The 19,248-nt window shown below is 40.1% G+C and overlaps 1 protein-coding gene across 1 annotated transcript in view; it reads right to left on the reverse strand.

The window, feature by feature from the left end:
- Positions 1-6,528: 6,528 nt before the first annotated feature.
- The window catches only part of LOC105390728 (mucin-5AC), a 78,925-nt gene continuing 66,205 nt past the window's right edge, over positions 6,529-19,248 (reverse strand). Inside the window, exons 7-20 of the mRNA XM_048622532.1 lie at positions 18,968-19,153; positions 18,526-18,668; positions 18,118-18,197; positions 17,712-17,817; positions 17,067-17,180; positions 16,673-16,773; positions 16,243-16,365; positions 15,597-15,847; positions 15,315-15,408; positions 14,787-14,925; positions 12,254-12,382; positions 11,653-11,922; positions 11,289-11,435; positions 6,529-11,196 (exon numbers count right to left, since the gene is read on the reverse strand). Of these exons, the coding sequence (XP_048478489.1) occupies positions 6,612-11,196; positions 11,289-11,435; positions 11,653-11,922; positions 12,254-12,382; positions 14,787-14,925; positions 15,315-15,408; positions 15,597-15,847; positions 16,243-16,365; positions 16,673-16,773; positions 17,067-17,180; positions 17,712-17,817; positions 18,118-18,197; positions 18,526-18,668; positions 18,968-19,153 (6,468 nt within the window). The 3' untranslated portion in view covers positions 6,529-6,611. The remainder of the gene's footprint in view (positions 11,197-11,288; positions 11,436-11,652; positions 11,923-12,253; positions 12,383-14,786; positions 14,926-15,314; positions 15,409-15,596; positions 15,848-16,242; positions 16,366-16,672; positions 16,774-17,066; positions 17,181-17,711; positions 17,818-18,117; positions 18,198-18,525; positions 18,669-18,967; positions 19,154-19,248) is intronic.

Consider the following 19,248-nt stretch of genomic DNA (forward strand, 5'->3'; position numbering starts at 1 on the left):
TAAGATAGGTCATGACCTTTTGAGGCATACCTGGCAGCAGAAAAAAAGTTGTAAGTAAGTTTTTATTTAAATAATTATAGGCGTTTTATAAAAAGGTCCTATGTATTGTATGAAGATAGATGTAGATATCAGTTTACTCAGTATTTCTTTGAAGTTAAAATTAAACATTGCAAAATCCTTCGACTGCCATTGACGTAACATAATATGTCAGTGGAACTTTTTCATTGCTCGTGAGTGTAGATAATCCTCCTGTCGAGTGTAAACACTTGACTAGATAAAAATGCGCAGTGCAACTGCAGAAGATCACCATTACTGCAGTGTTCGTGCGCATTACCGCGGTATCTGATCCGCAACCTATCACGAACGGGAGGGGTATTCAGGGTCCTGATTGAGAACTCATTTTGATAATCTCATACATATAATAATAATAATAATAATAATATGTGGGGACATCTCACACACGGCCATCCGACCCCAAGCTAGGTAGAACCTGTGTTATGGGTGTCGGACAGCTGATATATCTACACAAATACATAGATAGATAGATACTAAATATAAATATCAACACCCAAGACCCGAGAACAAATATCTGTGTTTAAACAAATATCTGCCCCAGCCGGGAATCGAACCCGGGACCTTCGGCTCAGTAGTCAGGGTCACTAACCACTGCGCCATTCGGTCGTCATATAAATGCTCTTTTGCCATTTCTTCTCCACAGTGACTGACCCTTTGTGAAAATTGTGATTTGAAAATCAACGAATAATTGTATCGTTTTAAACCTACGTTAAATAAATGATATTCTAACCGGATCCGCGGTTAAGAATGATTTTACTATTATTTTGAATTCCTCTATTATTTCATTATTTTTTGTTGATAGGTCTTCACATATACAAAACTACATACTTATTTCAGTACGGATAACTAGTATTTGTTCGGCGTTTGTTTTACCACAGTCTTCGCGTATATTTATTTGTCTATGTATTATTCAATTCTATTATTTTGTGTTTTGCCATAGACAAATTTTGTGTAATAAAGCCTTTATAAAAATATTTAGACTTTTATTTACAAAGTAATTTTAAAATCTCTTCAAATGCAATGTACCTAGTTATCCGGCACCCTAAAGTTCACCCCGGGATTTCCGCGAGAAAACTTTTTGGTGAAACAAAGCTAAATAGAATTGTAAGGAATTCCAGAATAAGGCGTTGTCGCGCATCGTGTTGGCAACTGCGCACGCGCAGAAATAGCTCGACAGAGGAATGCTCGTCGCAGCCAGCTGGTCCACAAATATGCTGGAGGTTCACTCTATACTGATGAAAAACGAACAAACGAGAGCTGTCTTGCAATTGCAATGTTTAATGCAACAAGATAAAGTCGTGGCTTGCGCAGCAGCCGAAACTGAGTTTTTCGTCATAAAGAGTGACCCCCTGTTTCTTTTACAACACTTATTTGTAGCAGAAAATAACTTTAGATAACTATTTTGAAGCTATTCCGTAGTTGTAATGTTGGTGGTAGTATTTCTGTAATTGAAAATAGGTACGCGTGCCGGTATCGCTACAATTTATTTAGGGAATGAATGAATGGACCGTAGCCGTACAATTTCTAAAATGCTGGTATAGCGTAGGTTTTTCCTATTTCTTCTGTCACGAGACAAATGTATAGTATGTTTTTACCATACTATAAGGTTTTTACCTTTATTATTAACCGTTAAATGAAATACCTATGTGTTGTTTGGTAAAGGTATGTAGGTATGGACCTGATTAGGTAAAGTTTGTATTATGAATCAGCAACTTATTCCCCCTGAGTTGTTTTATGCCAAACAAGGTGAATTGGGACAAGTACTTAGTGCTTATTTTGTACGCCAAGGTCCCTGTGATACAGATAGGATCTAGGGCATCTAGAGCTAGGATAAATTTGAAAGTGAAGGGCATGTCAGGGTTTTGGTATATACATATGCGAGGAGGTAATAGGGAATATGCAAGTGGTTCAAATAAAGGTCAAATATTATTTATAATAAACTTTGTTGTTTCATAACTACGACTACATCATTATTTTTGATTATAATTTATTTTTGAGCAAGTAAATGAAGTTGAAAAGTACAAAAAAACTTCGGTAAATTCTAACTTCCGAGAAACGTCACCCATTTTCTTAGGGCGGATGTGACGTCATAATTCTTTATATATCAATCTCAGAATAATAACTTCTTTGCGTTTGCGTATAGTTAAATAAATGTCAAGTGTAAACAAAGAAATGTTAATGTCACCGAGTATTTGTGATGCTCGTTGTGATCAGATACGATGGATCACATAAAAATTCTTCCAATAGATCCTAGCCTCCTATAACCTCTCCACTTCTTGTTTGATATGCTTGTTTGTTTGCAAAGTTTAGGACTTTTTATATTTTTTGTTGGTAGTGTATGGGCTGCCACTAGTTGTTCTATTGTAATGAGGCGTAAACAGCCATTCGCCAGTCAAAATATGCTCCATATTGCAACACAATAAAATTAAATTTGTATTGTAAGTATTATGACATGAACATGACACAAGTTGCTCTTTCTACTTTTAGGTTATAATGGCAGTCGTTAGTATATTTCAAAAGTTGTTATTTTTTTCTAAATTAAGTTATGGAAGAATTCTCGTAATCAGAAGAACTGGACACATTAAATTTATTACGCAGTATGAACGAGTAAACTGTGGCCAGCTGCGGAAAAGGACAGCAAAGACTATTGAAAAGTCGAGAGCCGTGTGCCCAAATATTAGGGAATATGTATATATTTTTTATACTATTATTCCATAGTTTAGATAAGGGGGTTTAGACCTTTGAGATATGCACAATGGTTCCATTCAAGAGAGTCAGGTGCAGGTTCTTACACCCCCACAGATAATAGAATAGAATGACCCACTAACCCTAGTCTCTCTTACTGAGAACCAAAGTTACAGTAAGTACTTACATACAATACAAATATTACTTTATATTCATATTGCCACAATAGCGTAATATTGTGTACAAAGGTCCTCTGGTTTGCGCGCTCCCATTTCAAAAGAGCTACTAGCAGCTATTTACGAGCTCCCATTACAAAACAGCCACTGGTCACACTTTATTACCATTACAAAACAGCCACTGATCACACTTTATACACTTCCTTTTTCGTTTGTTACCATGACAACATTGGTTTGTTGAAAATACAAAAGTACTCTGTGATTACTTGATTAGGTAAAAAATCTATGCCGACTGACGGGACTCATTATTCTGAGCCGTGAAATTAAACGATTATGACGTCACGACAGCCCGCCATCCTGACGGGAATTTCAAAGTGGTCGTGATGGTTGTAATTTTTTAACTTTCTTTAAAATACCTTAAATTACTTATTTTGGCGTTGAATTTTTTTTTACTATAATAAAGTGATGTAAAACTATCCAATAAAAGTATAAAAAAAAATTACGCATATTCCCTATTACATACATGTGCTTATTGATTGACGTTGATGTATTGGGGATTTACAGTTACTGCATTATCAATTAGATATGGCACTTTGAATTCAATTTGAAAGCATGCGATTTATAGGTTTATATATTTTCGTAAATTATATAGATAGATGTAATAATACATCTTACCCTGTGTGAATGGGTCAAAAGTTGCCCAATTCTTACATGCCATTGCTACTTTATATTTCTAACTATTTATCTTTTAACGCTACCATAGACAGATTGAACACAAGAAACACGAATTTATTCAATAAACTGGTAGTGAAAGTCAGCGATGCGCACTCGGTAGGTACCTAGGTAGGTAGGTAGGCAGGTAGGTACCTGGCAGCAAATGCCAAGATGTTACGAACTTTGCCCTCAAGGGAGTCGAGGCGCTCGTGGAGGTTACTTTAGCTTCACAACAAGATTTATAAATAAAAAACACGAATGAAATTTGTCAATGCAATCGATTCGTTCAATACAACGACATAGAGTCTTGATCAGTTCTGCAGCGTTCGGAAAATTTTGTTTTACGTATGCTAGAGTGACCCGTTCGTAGCGGATCTTACCTACTAATCATAATAATTATTATAATACACCGAATGTTATACATCTTCTTTGAATGTAAAAGGGCTTTGTTACGTAGTAACCTTAGACAAGCGAAGTAACATTTTGTAACACCTATATCTTCACTGACTTATTTGCTATATTGAACGTTGTGTTACACCCTGTACGTAAGATCTATGTTCTATGTGATTTCCTATTACCTATTTGAAATTGATATATTTGTTTCGGTAAGTGGTCATGGTCAGTTTACAAGTAATTTTAAATCATAAGTAAAATAAATCTTCTTGTGCAAGCTGCGCGCGAATAAAATGTGACTCAAGAAAATTACTGAAAACATACCAAACGACAAAAACAAAGGTATGAAACTCGAGCAAACCTAACAATTGTCACAATGTGAACTAAGGAGCCACTCTACCTTATAAATTTCGGAGCACTAGTGTACTAACCACGACTGTATCTCGTTGCATTAAGCATCCTAATCCTAACTAATATTATAAATGCGAAAGTAACTGTGTTTGTCTGTCTGTCTGTTCTGTTACTCTTTCACGACAAAAGAACTTAACGGAATTGGATGACATTTGGTATACATATGGTCTAGCTAGACCCTGAGAAAGAACATAGGCTACATTTTAGCCCGGAATTCCCACGGGAAAACTTTTTAAAGCAAAGTGAAGCTCGCGGGAACAGCTAGTACCAATATAAATGTAGCTAGATTACATGCGAGCTTAATGACGTGATTAAAGTAACACTCAGTTCACTCGCAGGTAGATTTCATTTACGACCCATTCACTTCTACTTTTTGTCCCTTACGCTACATTTGAATCTACTGAGGCTAAAGACTTTAATGTGCAATAAATAAGGTATATCTTGGAGTGACAGTTGTAGAAAAATCATATCGAAACTACGGGACAAAAAGTTATGAACGTACGTACACACTGTATTTCATTTAGCAATATAAGCATTGACATAGATTTCACAAGATCACGAATCGTATTGTTCAATTGAGTTGGAGACAGATCACGGGGCTTTGATTAATTGAAGTGATTTGTGGTTAATTCACTGTAGTTAAGTATGTAGGTAAGTACCTTGTTTTTAAATTGAATTCAATGGCACTTATGTTATAAATTACTGTACCTACTAGCATTATTTATGTTAATTTTAATATTTAGTTTTAGCTTTGTAATCATAGTTTTGTGACAAAACATTGTTTGAAACACAAGGTGATTGTATGTTTTTGGCTAAATACCTAGCTACTACTTATTAGATTATTTGGTTGACATACAAGAGCAAGTGTAAGAAAAACTGCAATTCTATTGCTCATTGTGTAAAAGTAAAAGTCGAAGAGCCATTGAAACAATAGCCATACTCATGTTATTACGTAGAAACTAGTAAATAGACAAAAAAAACTACTGGATATTTTCAATACCAACGATTGTTTTGACATCCACAATTAGTATTTATGTATGAAGTCGTATGAACATGCCATTGTCTCTGTGTGTCAATTACTTCGCACATTTTTTTGGGTTATGGATATTCAATTGGATATTTTGTATACCCACAGTGTTTTAGGCAAATCGGCTTGGATGGTTTTTTATGACTTAATTACTGAGGACAGAACGGCGTGGCGCACGCTTGTAAAGACCCTCTGTACCACTGGCGTACCTTAGGACAGCAACACAGCATAACCAACCAAAGTGCAGATTGTGTAAAAACTAAATTAAATCATTCTAATTTGTGAACCAAACGCGATATTTGTGGATAACACACGGTATTCGTTTCAATTTTAAATTTGTATAATCAAAAATAATAATATATGACTTACCTTACGATGTCTTCATAACTCAGCCTTCATTCTTGATTCACTTTATAAAGAGGTAGATTTTTATATACGTTATTTTTAGTTAATGAATTTTTAGATAATGCAAAAGCAAAAAGCTTAATTTAGATGTAAATAACGTAAAAAATATATGTTCTAAGATGTTTATTACAAATGTTTTATTTATTTGTAAATATTACAATACATTTTGTCATCCACACTGAATTCAAAATGTCAAAAATTACATAAGTCTTACACATTTTTTATTGGATGGTAACGATAAAGTATTAATTAAGTGAATATCTTTACATTACAAAAGTAAAAAAATTAAATAACCTATCCTATTTTTAATTATGACAATTTGTATTGAAAGTTTACTATACCAAAGCGAACTCTAAACAATTATATACAATTTTTGGTATAAAAAAACTTTCTGTATGACCCTAAGATAAAGTTATAAACAAAGTTAAAGCTATGCATCTTTACATCGTGACTACAGTGAACTGTCAATTACTTAATTCTACACTCTATAGATGTACATTAATATGTATATCAGGATTATGAGTGTTTGAAATCGAAACTGTTGAAAATTGTGATTGGAATACACCGCTTCTCTCCTATAAAAATAATACAAACTCGGACGAGACGGTTACCCAATGTCGATCAGTCGATAGATTTGTTTTATTATGGCCAAAACTAAGGTTTACTATAGCAAGAAGTCTCTAAGCAAAGACTCCTTAAATTTATTAAACTACTATGAAATAAGTTTAAGTGTCCCCACTGACCTTTGTGGGGGTCGGCCTTCGAGGGACGAAGGATGGCCTGAAGTTTGGTCTGAGGGACTTAATAAGCACCCTCTTTTCGGTGGTGGACCGCGGCGCCTCGGTCGTGTAGGTCCGCGGCGCAGGCCTGGTCGTCGTCTTCCTACTACCACTCCTCAAATCGACTGGAACGTTCTGCGCTCTAGCACCAGTAAACCGGGACTTGGCTGGGTTAAAACCACTAGTTTTGTTAACGCGGTTGAGACTGTTAGAGGATAATGTGACGTTCTTTTTGGCAATGCGAGAAGAGATTGCGGGGACTGGTCTTGTTGTATTCGTTTTCACGCCTATCGGCCTTCGCGGGAAAGCAAATTTGGATCTTTTACCATCGAATAAAGATGGTTTTTGTGTAGTCGTTTCTTCAATTACCGTTTCCGTTGTAGGTTCGTTCGTGGTTCCTGCGGTCGTCTGTTCCGTGGTTGTGGTCGTGGATTTTGAGGTTAACATTTCCAAGATAGGGCTAGTGGTCACAGGGACTGTTTCCGTTGTGTCCATAGTTGTAGCAGTACTGTCAGAGCTTTCGGTAGTGAGAGGTATTACTGACATATCTACTGGGTACCCGTCATCTACATCGTCTGCTGCAGCTCCCACCAATTCTTGCCCTTTAACGTAAGTTTTGATATTTTTCGCAGCATCCTGCTTCGGCACAGTTAGCTTCATTATAGGATCTTCTTTTACTCCAGAAGAAGAATAAACGAGGAAAGGCTGATTGCCAGTACCAACATTGTTAATTTTTCTTGACGTTACTGGATTCTCAGTTTTGAACAGTCCTTCTAGCGGTAATGTGGATGGATCGTCGATGATGTTGCGAGGAGTCACAATTTCGAAACTCTTGGCCGCTTTGTTTTGTTTCATCTTTTCATTTTCGTATGCAGCGGGAATAAATTGCCATTGAGATGGGTCGGACTGGTAGTACGGTAGAGAATACGGCACATCAGCCTTCTTCTCGTCATTAATGTAGCTGAGGAAGTTATCGCCTTGAACATTCTCTACTTGGTCAGTATCTTTATTTTGTTCCTTCTGCACTTGAGGTATTTTATTTAAACTTCTGTAAGCTTCGTTAATACTTTCAGAAGCTAGTAAATTCTCTCTTGGAGCATCTGAAAAGTTGACTAAAGCACGGGCATTTCTAGCTTCGTCAATGCGAATCGGATTATCAGGAGGGTTATCTACCGGGTATATGTGGCCATATTTGGTTAGATAAATTGGTATTTCATCTTCAAATATTTTGATAAGACTGAACCTGCTCACTTCACCGATTTTATCAACGGTGGGTTTCTTTTCTTGCATGATAGTTCCTTCTTCAATTAATCGGCTTTCGTTATTCTTGTTGATACGGTGCTTGTCAAGTTTAGATGATACTTCTACTACTCTACTAACTGAAAACAGTTTGTCAAATTGAGTTTTAAGTCTTGGTGGAGCTTTAGTGGTAGTAGTAGTTGTGGTGGTGGTGGTTGTGGTTGTTTCGGGTATTGGCTCAGTGGTAGCTTCAGGGACTGTGGTTGTCGCAACAGTAACACGGTTTACATACGTAGTTTTTACATCAAATACATCATTTGTGTAGAAAGTTGTGTCTGAATTACCAGGGTATGATGTAGTTTCTTCGGTGAATTCCAAAAAGTCATCTGTACTGTCATCAATTTCCATTTGGTCTGTGACTGTGGCAAAAGTATCGGTATTTGTAGAATCATCGTTAGTGGTTCCAGTTCCCGACTCAGTTGTGCTAGTGCTATCGGTCATAGTGAGATAATCATCATCTTCAGTTGTACTTTCAGTATTCTTACCGTCAGTAGTTGTGACGGTTTCATTTTCATCAGATTCTTCTTCAACCTCACTGGTCTTTGATTCATTTTCACTATCACTAGATGCTTTCGAGGGAGTATTATATCCGACTGGTACATTTACGACTCGTTTTTTAGTTTCATTAACCGGTCTGTTACCTCCAAATCGATTATAAATTGCTGTTTTGTTTTGTGATACAAATTGTCGTTTAGGTAACTCAGTTGTAGAAGTTGACGTTCTGAAAGTATTAGAATTAATGACACGAGGTTTGAAGTTTGGCTTTCTCGATGTTACAGTAAATTGTTCTTGCTCATCTTTTGATTCTCCTTCATTGTCTGATTCTAAATCTTGGTCATTTTCTTCATTATCTTCATCGTTATTATCATTTCCAGTAGGTCTTCTAGAGAATAGTTGGTTGGGTGGTACAACAACAAATTCATCTTCAGGTTCTTCATCCAAGATCTCTTCATCTGAATATTCATCCTCATCTTCAATCTTGGGTGTAGTTCTAGCGGTAGTAAAAGGTCTTCTAGAAAATGGCCTGCCTTGGAATAGGGGTCTGCGGGTAGTCGAAGTCGATGGCCGGTCTACAGTAGCTGGACTCGTGTAGACAGCGTTATATTTGCGGCTGTAGGTCCTGCTGCTTGGTGCTGGAGTTTCTGTGGTAGACGTGAATAATCGTTTACCTGGTCTATACGGTAGTCTCGCTCTAGGAGCTGGCGTGGTTGCTTGAGTTGTCGATGCTGTAGTAGAAGCCTCTGTCTCTGGTTGAATTTCACTTTCAGATACAGATGTTGGTTCACTTGATGATTGATTGCTTTCAATAACTACTTCAGGTTTTGAATCTATTTCAGTTTCAATAGTCTGCTCATTTTCTTGCTCTACAACGGATTTTGTGTCTTCGTTATTTTCAGTTTGTTGTTCTTTAATTTCCGGTGCTTCAGTTTGATTTGATTCAGTTGGCTCAGAACCAACTTGTTCCTCCTCCACTGGTACAGAGGTTGAAGAAGGAGTTAAAATGTTAGGTCTAGTTTTTTCTCCATAATTCGCCACAGGTTCAGTGGTATCTTGTACTAGCCCGGCGTTAACTGATCCTACAGATTTGGCTATGATTTCTGGTATATCATCTTCAACAGGTTTAATTTTCTTACGAATAATTTTACGTACTCTTTGAGGACCAGTTGGTGGAGTTTCTGAAGTCGATGAAGTCGTAATGATGTCTTCAACTACAGTTGTAGTAGATGTAGGTCTCCGTCTGATTACTCTGAACTTTTTTCTTCCAGTTTCATCTGAGGAAACTGGTGAATCAGATGTAGATATAACTGATTCCTCCTCAGGAGCGTTTGTTGGTCTAATTTTTTTGATTACAACACGTCTTTTAGGTGCCTCCGACACCTCTTCGGGTTCATTTATTGGTTCGTTGTTATCTAATGGATCAGTTTCATTATTTACAATATTAGTTTCATTCTCCTGATCTGATTCATCAACATTTTCGTTCTCATGTTCTTTTTCAGCAATGGCACTTTCAGATAGTTTTATGTCATCTTTAGTATCCTCAATTGACTCCTCGTCATTTTCTTCTACAAATGGCACTTGAGTAGTAGATTGGCGAGTAAATGAAGAGAACGGTAACCTCCTTGCCTGAAGATTTGGTCGTGTAGTTGTAGTCGTCGATATAGCAGGCCTACCTCGGCCAAAAGGCAGACGAGATGGTGTTCTTGGTGAAGCAATTATTGGCTCATCTACTATCTCTTCAATAATTGCTTCCTCAGTAGTAGAAGGAACGCCGCTTCTTGAAAATGGCCTTGGTGAGAATCTGGTGAAAGTCGGTCTTCTTTGACTTGGCTCTGTAGTGCTGGAAATCTCTTGAGTGGCTTCGGTGGTGGAAGTACTCAGAAAGAACCGGCTTCGACCTCGTGAAGGAAACGTTTGTCTTTGGACCTCGACAGTGGCTGCAGACGAATCGCTGTCAGCCACACTGTCAGCTGCCGTCGATGTCCTAGAGCGGAAACGACTTGAACTCCTAACAGTAGCAGCATTAGAGCGCGGCACAAACTGCGGCACAACCTCCTGCTCAGTCTCAACCGCAGTCAGAGTAGACAACTCTTCAAGATCAACCTGAGGCCTGTACCTCCCACGAGACACGGGAGAAGCCGCGGCCGGGACCGAATCTACGACCGGAGTAGCCGACTGCTGGTTCCTGGGCCTAAACCTTCGATTGAACACAACCGACGTGCGCTCAGTCTCGGCATTGACTTCAGCTTCGCGACTCTCAGGGGTAGTGGACCTGATCTTTCTCGAGTTCGTTTCGTCCGAGTCCGCGTTGATTTCGTTCGGCCTAGCGAGAGGGCGGCGGCGTCTTACGAAAGTATAGTTCCTGTCACTCACCTGGGTGGTCGTGCTGACGGTGGAGGTGATGGGTGCGGGGGTGGTGGTCCCGCGGCGGCGCGGGGGCGCGCGACGGGGCGGGAGGGTGGAGGGGGCGGGCGTCGTCACCGTGGTAGGAGCCTCGGTCTCTTCTGGAGCGGCCTCCGTTTGAACGAGCTCCTCATCGTCTTCAGGGTTGGGAGCATTGAGTAGGGAGGATATCTGCACGGCGAGGACGGTGGTGGGCTCGGGGGTGTCGGGCTCGGTGGGAGGGGGGGTGGAGGGGCGCTTGCGCTCTATAGAAGTGTACTGCGGCTGCAGAGGTGATGAGATCTCCTTTTCGAGCAAAGTTTCGTATGAAGATTCTTCCGTAATTGTGTATCTGGAACAAGAAAGTGGATAGTTATTGAAATGCGCTAAGAAAAAAAGAGGAAACATGAAGTTTAGTTCTGTGTGATGTAACTAATTACTTACTGTGCAGTGGTGGCCTCCTCGGTGGTGGGTCGGCTTCGTCTGATGGTTACGTATTCGGGAATGTTCTCTCTCCGCGCGCTGGCGATGTCCAGTGAGTTCGACTCTGACACCGTCACGTATGGCTCGGAGCGTTCGAATAGCGCGTTTCTGGAGACATAGAAAATATCAATTTAGAACAAGAATTTGCATTTTAGCTTCTTATTGTATGTGGGTATATGTAAGAGATTGTACATTCACATAGGTTATCTCAAAATATACACCGGACAATAAGGAACGGCAAACTAAGTTCACCTTAAGAGAGTCTATTGTGTTTATCAAACGCCATAAAAATGTGAATACCTATAGACATTTGAATACATCTCACCTAGAAGCGGTATCATCAGCAGTGTCAGTGGGCCGGGCGCGGCGGATGTTCACATACTGCAGCGGCCTGCTCGTAGTAGACCGGGAATCACTGGTAGACCTGGAGTCGTCCTTGTTGCTAGTAGTCCGGGAGTCGTCTATTTTGTTGCTAGTAGACCGGGAGTCGTCGACGGCGCGCGCTCGGTTGCTGACCTCGGGCACGGCGGGTGCTTCGACACTGTCTGAGGGCTCTTCGGTGGTGGAGCCGCGGGAACGGTTTATTGTTGTGTATCTGGAGTGGAAAGGATAATGTTTTAGCTGTCGAAAATATTATGTATAAGTATCTATAGATCTTCTCACGGCTGTAACCCCAGATGTGGTTGATGTAAATCGCCAGCGAATTTTCTTTGACTATTAAAAAAATTGATCGTTTTCTTTCGACCTAATATCACTGGCATTGAATGTGCAACCCTCTCCACATCTGGTGTGAAATTGCACATAGCCGAAACTTAGCATGGCAGTTTTGGACATAAGCATAGTACGCACACTTATAGAGGTCCATATAGAGTGACCTATGTGCCGGTTCTAACAAGCCAACAAACAATAGAATACAAGGTACATACTGTGGTCTTCCATCTCTCTTGGGCGTCCTCTGTTCGCTATCGCTGTCGCTGTCGCTCTCGAGCCCGGCGTTCTGCGGCCCGCGCCGGCTGTACGACACCAGGCCCTCGCCCACGCCGCCACCGATGTTTCTAGAAGTTGGAGTCATAGGTATAGTAATTTTGTTTCTGGACAGTAAGTACTTATGGCATAGTTATTAAGGATGAAAATAGTCAGCAGATATAGTCGTATCTCATTAAACTTTTTAGAATTTCCTGGAGTGGACAGGATATCAAATAGGCTGATTAAACTTGCTCATGACTCATTGCTGATGCCTATAACTAAAATATGTACCCTCAGCATTGATACTGGAGTAGTGCCTGATGCTTTAAAGGTATCTACAATCCGTCCTATTCACAAGGGCGGGGATGGAGATGACGTATCAAACTACAGGCCTATATCTCTTTTACCGGCACTTTCTAAAATATTGGAGAAACTGGTAAATAAAAGGCTGAAAAACTTCCTGGAGTCCAGAAATATCTTATCCAACAACCAATTTGGGTTCAGGACGAAACGGTCAACTGAGGATGCAGTTACTCAACTCACCAGTTTTGTTACCAGTAAACTCGACAGGGGGGAGAGGTGTTTAGGCGTTTTCTTGGACTTTGCCAAAGCGTTTGATACCGTGTCCATCCCCATACTGTTGGCAAAACTGGAAAGTATTGGAATCCGTGGTCTGCCCTTGCTTTGGTTTCAGAGTTACCTCTCAAACAGAAAACAGAAAGTGAAGATTGGTAATGACGAGGGTGACTATGCTGTTGTTAATTTTGGAGTGCCACAGGGAAGTATACTGGGCCCCACACTGTTCCTCGTGTACATTAATGAACTGTGTAAGATGACCATCACAAATGGCCAAGTAATTACCTTTGCTGACGACACAGTTCTCTTGTTTCATGGGCCATCTTGGGCAGATGTTCAGCAACACTCTAACGAAGGTTTGCGAAACGTTTCTGCTTGGCTCCAAGATAACTTACTGACTGCAAACACAACTAAGACAAAATACGTCACCTTTGCAATCACTGCACGTTCGCTCCCATCAAGTAACCTAGACCTGGTGTTGCACGGGTGCAGTAACACACTGAGCTGTAGTTGCCCTATATTAGAGCGGAAATCTTCAATAAAATATCTTGGTGTCATCATCGATGAAAAACTTAACTGGTCTGAGCATATCCGAATCCTCTGTGGTAGAACTCGCAAATTGATCCGCATCTTTAAAAAGCTCAGGCATGTGGCAGATCGTGATGTATTAATGATGGTCTACTACGCTCTCGCCCAGTCCATACTTGGCTACTGCATCACAGCATGGGGTGCCGCAGCTCAGACGCATATGCTCCTAACATTTAATAATAAAACAACACTGTACCATTAACCTTGATGAAATAAAAGTTAAAATGAATACTCAAAGAAGAACAGATCGTATCTTTATAATGCCATCGACTCACACTGTTTTTGCCCAAAAAAAACACTCCTTCCTAGGACCTTTCATTTACAACCAACTGAGTAAAACATTAAATCTATTAAATCTAACACGTACCCATTGTGCCAAACAAATCCACAATTTCCTTTCAGAAAAGAACTACCTAGAGACAGAGGAATTCCTTAAAACAAGTTACTAACATGAGCCATACACGCATAGGTATACACACACACACACACACTCACACACACAACACTCACACACACACACACACACACACACACACACACACACACACACACACACACATACACACACACACACACACACACACACACACACACACAAACACACAAACACACACACACACGCACGCAAACACTCATAATATAATTACTCTCCACTCAACAATGCATGTATTTAAATTATTCTCTTTTAATATTATTTATAATTTTGTGTCTATTACTAAAATTGAATTGCATATTTTTATTTAAATTATATTAATGAATGAATGAGTGTATTTGCACAAAAAACGCATGATAAGTTTATATTCAAATTTAACATACTTACCTCTTACCTAAAAGAGCTATGTTATGATTAGAGTTATCAATGTTAACATCATTTAAGTTAATTCAGTTTATAATAATTAAAGTTAACTGTTACTTGTCACACCATTGTAAACCGCTGTGACCCTACAATACAGGATTACCTAGTGTAGGGAACAGAGGCGAATAGAATCTATATACAGACCACATTCAATATAGCCTAATTAATATTAAAATTTTTATAATACTGTACCTCTGTAAATGAAAATGAAATAAAATTATGATTATGATTATGATTAATTTCGAGGTGCGGAGGATAAAGATGGAACTTTTGACATCTACCCGTAGGTACATTATTGAAAATGGAATTGCTATGATGGTCCTTTGTAATTATATCCGTAATCTGCAGTAAAGCCTGCTTTCCTAACGACAATTATCAAGTATTGCATACCTTCTTGTAAATCTCCACAGACTATCAATTATCTAGAGACTTCAGTAACAAAATTAGGAGGCAATAATATTCAATCTACATACTTGTTACTCCTGGTCCGTTCTAGCACCTTCTGGTAGAGTTTCTTGTGGTAGGGCGAGGCGGTGGTGGTGGGTCCGTCCGCCGCCGCTGCTGCTGACGACTCGGCTAAGTGCAGGTGCTTCTCCAGCTGCTCTACGCCTCCTGGAGGTGGAGAAAAGCACATGATTAACTCATGTCCCCGATACACGGGTCCGTTATCGACGTAGATAATCGACACTTTAAAGAAACAGATAAAGATAAAGAAACATTTATAAGATACTTTATTGAACAAGAGAGGAGGAACAAGAAGAGATTGGTGGAAAGCTCATAAAACAATTTTATCAACACACCTCAGCACTCATGGATTCACAATAATATCATAAAGTCCAACTGAAGCAGAGAATTTTTTTTTACGGCCTTCCGTAGGTTATCCGTTTTATTCTAGTTGTCAAATTACACCTTCACGGGAGGTACTTATTTAAAATAGTATCTATAAATATAATACGTAATTCTGATAGGGATATTATAATGTAATAAAACAAATAACGTACCAACTTTCTTGATGAGGTCAATGAGTTCCTTGATGACCTTGGGGTCCTCCGCGTCGATATCCGCCGCTTCGTCTTCACTGTCGTCGTAGATTTCCTGAAAATAGTAATAAAGTATTAAGTTTGCGAGTACTTAGATGCTTTTAGCAAATAGTAGAGGTATATCCTTTGGTGCAATCATTATAATTTTAGTAAAAACTGAATATACCTAAAAGTTGTGGCAAAAGTTACGAGAATTAGGATGATCGAGAAATCTAGAATACTAATTAATTAATTAAATATAACCTCAGGCGCAGCTGTAGTAGTGGTAGTCGTGGTCGACGTAGTCCTAAACAGCGCGGAGTTCTTGGTGCTCAGTTTAATCACTCTTCTGGTAGTCGTGGCAGCTTCAGTGGTCGTCGGCGCTCTAGTGGTAGTCTGCGGCTTGGCGGTGGTGGTCTTGGGAGGGGCTTTGGTAGTCGTGGTTGTCGAAGGCTTCTTGCAGAGAACGTTGCGGGCGAAGTCGCAAGAGTCGGCGGCTTTGTTGAAGAATAGGCCTGGGGTGGAGAAAGGTATTTTTTAAATTTATTTTGAAGTTGTCTGTTTTTATTTATAGAAATACGAGTACAGATTCATAAAACGGCTCTACCGTTCTCTTGTTTTAGGACTATCCTGTCGTAGGTTTGTCGTACAGTTGTTCAAACATACTAGTTAGGTTTTCATGTATTAGGTACTAGGTCTAACAACAGATAGAGCATCCAATCTATCCAGCAGAAAACACAACATTTATAAACAATCGAGGACAATAGTAGCCGGTAAAAGTATGTTAATCCTGTCTGACAACCACAGTACAGGGTCTCCCTAGTTTGGCGTTGGGTGGGCGTGTGTACGTAAGATTGTCATCACATGTTATCTTTTTAGATTGAATAAGTGGTTCAGTAGATGTTCGTACCGGAGGGGCAGGTGAACTGGTGCGCCACGATGCCGAGGTTGGAGGGGCCGGAGTCGAGGCACCAGAAGTACTTCTTGCAGTCGCGCGGGTGCGGGAAGAAACCCTCGTCCGTGCACTTGAAGTCTGCAATAAAAATTTACAATTTTTAATTGCTACGGTACCTTTACAAACATTGGAGGAAAACACCACGAGCTCTGACACTATTTTCCTGATTACGGTTAAAATTATAAGTGACAACAGTGGCCGTAACAAGCAGGCTAAAGAAGCAGGAGAGGAAAACTTAGCATAGGTTTGTCTCTGCTTGAAAGTTGGATGAAGAAGACCAAGACTGTTGTTTCACGCCTTGAAGGAGCCCTCTGTGCTAAAGTGAAAAACTACTATTAGCTGATGTCCATTATGATGATAGACTTTTGTATATAAATGTAAGTACCAGATCCGGGGTCGGGCGTGGTGGGCGGCTCGGGCGTGCTGATGCTCCAGGCGGGCGTGGTGCTGGACGCCGCGCTCTTGCGCTTCGTGCTCGAAGACAGTCTGCGGGGGGAGATACATATTGTTACGGCGTTGTTTGTATAAGCTATAAAAAACTTGTAAAAAACCTGTTTAATGAAAATGTTACAGTGGTTTTTCTGGTACGATCTATGAGAAGGGCGGATAAGATGCTCTTGAAGCCCTAATTTAACTGTAAACTTTCTCATCTGTGATTCAGCATGCAATACAGAATGGTCATACAGCTCGCGACCTTGTTGGTATGATAGGTCGCTATACTGACTGGCTAATTATTTGGCTAGAAGACATGCTAAGATGAAGAAGACCAGTTGACTAACTTGGCGGCGGCAGTGGGGCGGGCGGTGCTGGAGGGGCGCGGGCGGTTGCGGCGCCGCGAGCTGCTGCTGGTCACACGCGCTCGCTCCGTCACCGCTACTGCGTTATCGGTCGATCTGGAGATAATAGAGTATAATTAATTAAGCTCTTACATTGTTGTTAACTTCAACCTATTGAGTTGAGGACGCTAAATGCCAAGTTTACCGAATTACGAGGTCCTTTGTTCTTCTCTGTGTGTCCCTAGTGCAGCTGCAGTATTTACCATGGTGAAAGGATTAGGCAGTATTAAGTAACGTACCGTAAGTAAAGGTGTCGTAAGAACACGTAGGTAATGCTTCTTTCTAGGAACCTTTATCCTCAATTTTATATACAGAATGTTACTAAGTGAAAAAGGCTATCTCCGGGTGTCATTCTGAACAACTTTTGTTATACGAGTTTTGGAAATTAGTGAAAAAAATTATTCGTTTTCCACAATAAAAAATCATGGTTTCTGAATGGAAACTATTCAGGATCATGGTTTTTGAATGAAAAGTATTAGAACAAAAGTTGTTTAGAATGATCCCCTGACTCAACCCGTTTCGGTTTAGTATACCATTTATGAAACCCTCTGTAGATAAAAAGGCAGTGAAATGCGTGTGGTCTCTTACCCCAGTCTGGAGATGTAGGCCTCCTTGGCGGCCTCGATGAGCGGATAGGGCTTGCCGTGGCACGTGCCCCTGAAGTCGTCGTTGTCGATCGACCAGAACATTATACCTGGAACGAGAATATTGTGTTAGATTACATACATTGTATAACAACAATTTTATCAAGGTAATTTAATATGTGTTTTTTTTTCATAACCTGAAACGTCATCTAAATTCATTTAGGGCGGCTTGCAGAAAAGAACCCCTAAGCATAGCTTTACTAAACGTTTCTTAATTTAGTTCGTTTCTTTTATCTTAGCGTGTCGGTGACAAACACAAAATCTAGACTATGGTTGTCTGAATAAAAAAATGGCTCCTCTGGATACCATCCAATAAAATGCCGTTTGAATTTTTTGCCTTTCCAACTTACCTCCAAGTCCATTTTCGGCGACATACTCGGCCTTCTTGCTCACGATGTCGATGTCGTCGTACCCCACCCACTGGTTGCCTCTGTAAGAAATAAAAAGTATTCAGTATTTTTTTATATTTGCCACAGAAGATAAAAACGCTCTACAATAGGTATTAAAGTTTTCTTTTACTTATAACTATTTGTAAACTAATAAATATCGTTAACTCCTAATTACACTAACAACCTGAAAAAGACCGTAAGAGAAACGGGGTGACACTATAGGACAGTCATTCTGGATTTTTGTACTATTCTACTACTTTTTCTTAAATTTGCAGAAGCCGTAGAACAACAGTGGTTAGAATGACCCTCTCAGTAACGCCGCGCCGCGCCGTTTCTGCGGCTAGCCGGATAGCGACTTCTTGTATGTACCTGTACGCATAAGGCCCCATGGCCTTCGGGTTGGGCTGCACGACGGTCCACGGCAGCTCCTCGTCGTCGCTGTCCTCGTCCTCGGACTCGTCATCGGAGTCCACCTCGCGCTTGCGGGACTTGGGCTTTAGGGACTCGCAGATCTGGGGGTTGGGTGAAGTGGTTACTAATTATGACTTCAATAATCTATGTTTAAATGTGTCAACAAATTTATGAATTTATGATGTATGTGAATTGACAGATTTTCAGGGCTAAATATTGTGATTAGCGGATGTTAATTTCTCCCAATACGTACATTGTGACTTATTGCTTCTGCCTTTTTACAAACGATAATGTATTGACTGTATTTAAAAAATATTGCCGTATCTGTCTTATAATACAGACGTGACAGTATTCAATCTTTCTATTTACTCAAAAAAAGTTCCAAAACAAATAAACTGACCTCATAATACGCCAAGTACCCCTTCTCCCTAGTCGCATCTCCCTGCTCGCCGGGCCCGTCAGCCGGGGCTCCGATCTCCGTCGCGTCCGGGTTGAACAGCGAGTACGAGCGCCCGTAGGTCGGTATGCCCAGGACCAGCTTGTCCCGGTCCGCCCCGTTCTCCAGGTAGAACTTTATGGTGTAGTCCTGGAAGGAAATGAAAACACGTCAAGTTGTAAGGTAAGCTATTTGCTTGGTGAAAATTGGGTTGAAAGAATGGGAAATAGGTTAGTTTTTTATAT

Source organism: Plutella xylostella, chromosome 8, assembly GCF_932276165.1.
Source record: "Plutella xylostella chromosome 8, ilPluXylo3.1, whole genome shotgun sequence".
NCBI classification, from domain to species: domain Eukaryota; kingdom Metazoa; phylum Arthropoda; class Insecta; order Lepidoptera; family Plutellidae; genus Plutella; species Plutella xylostella.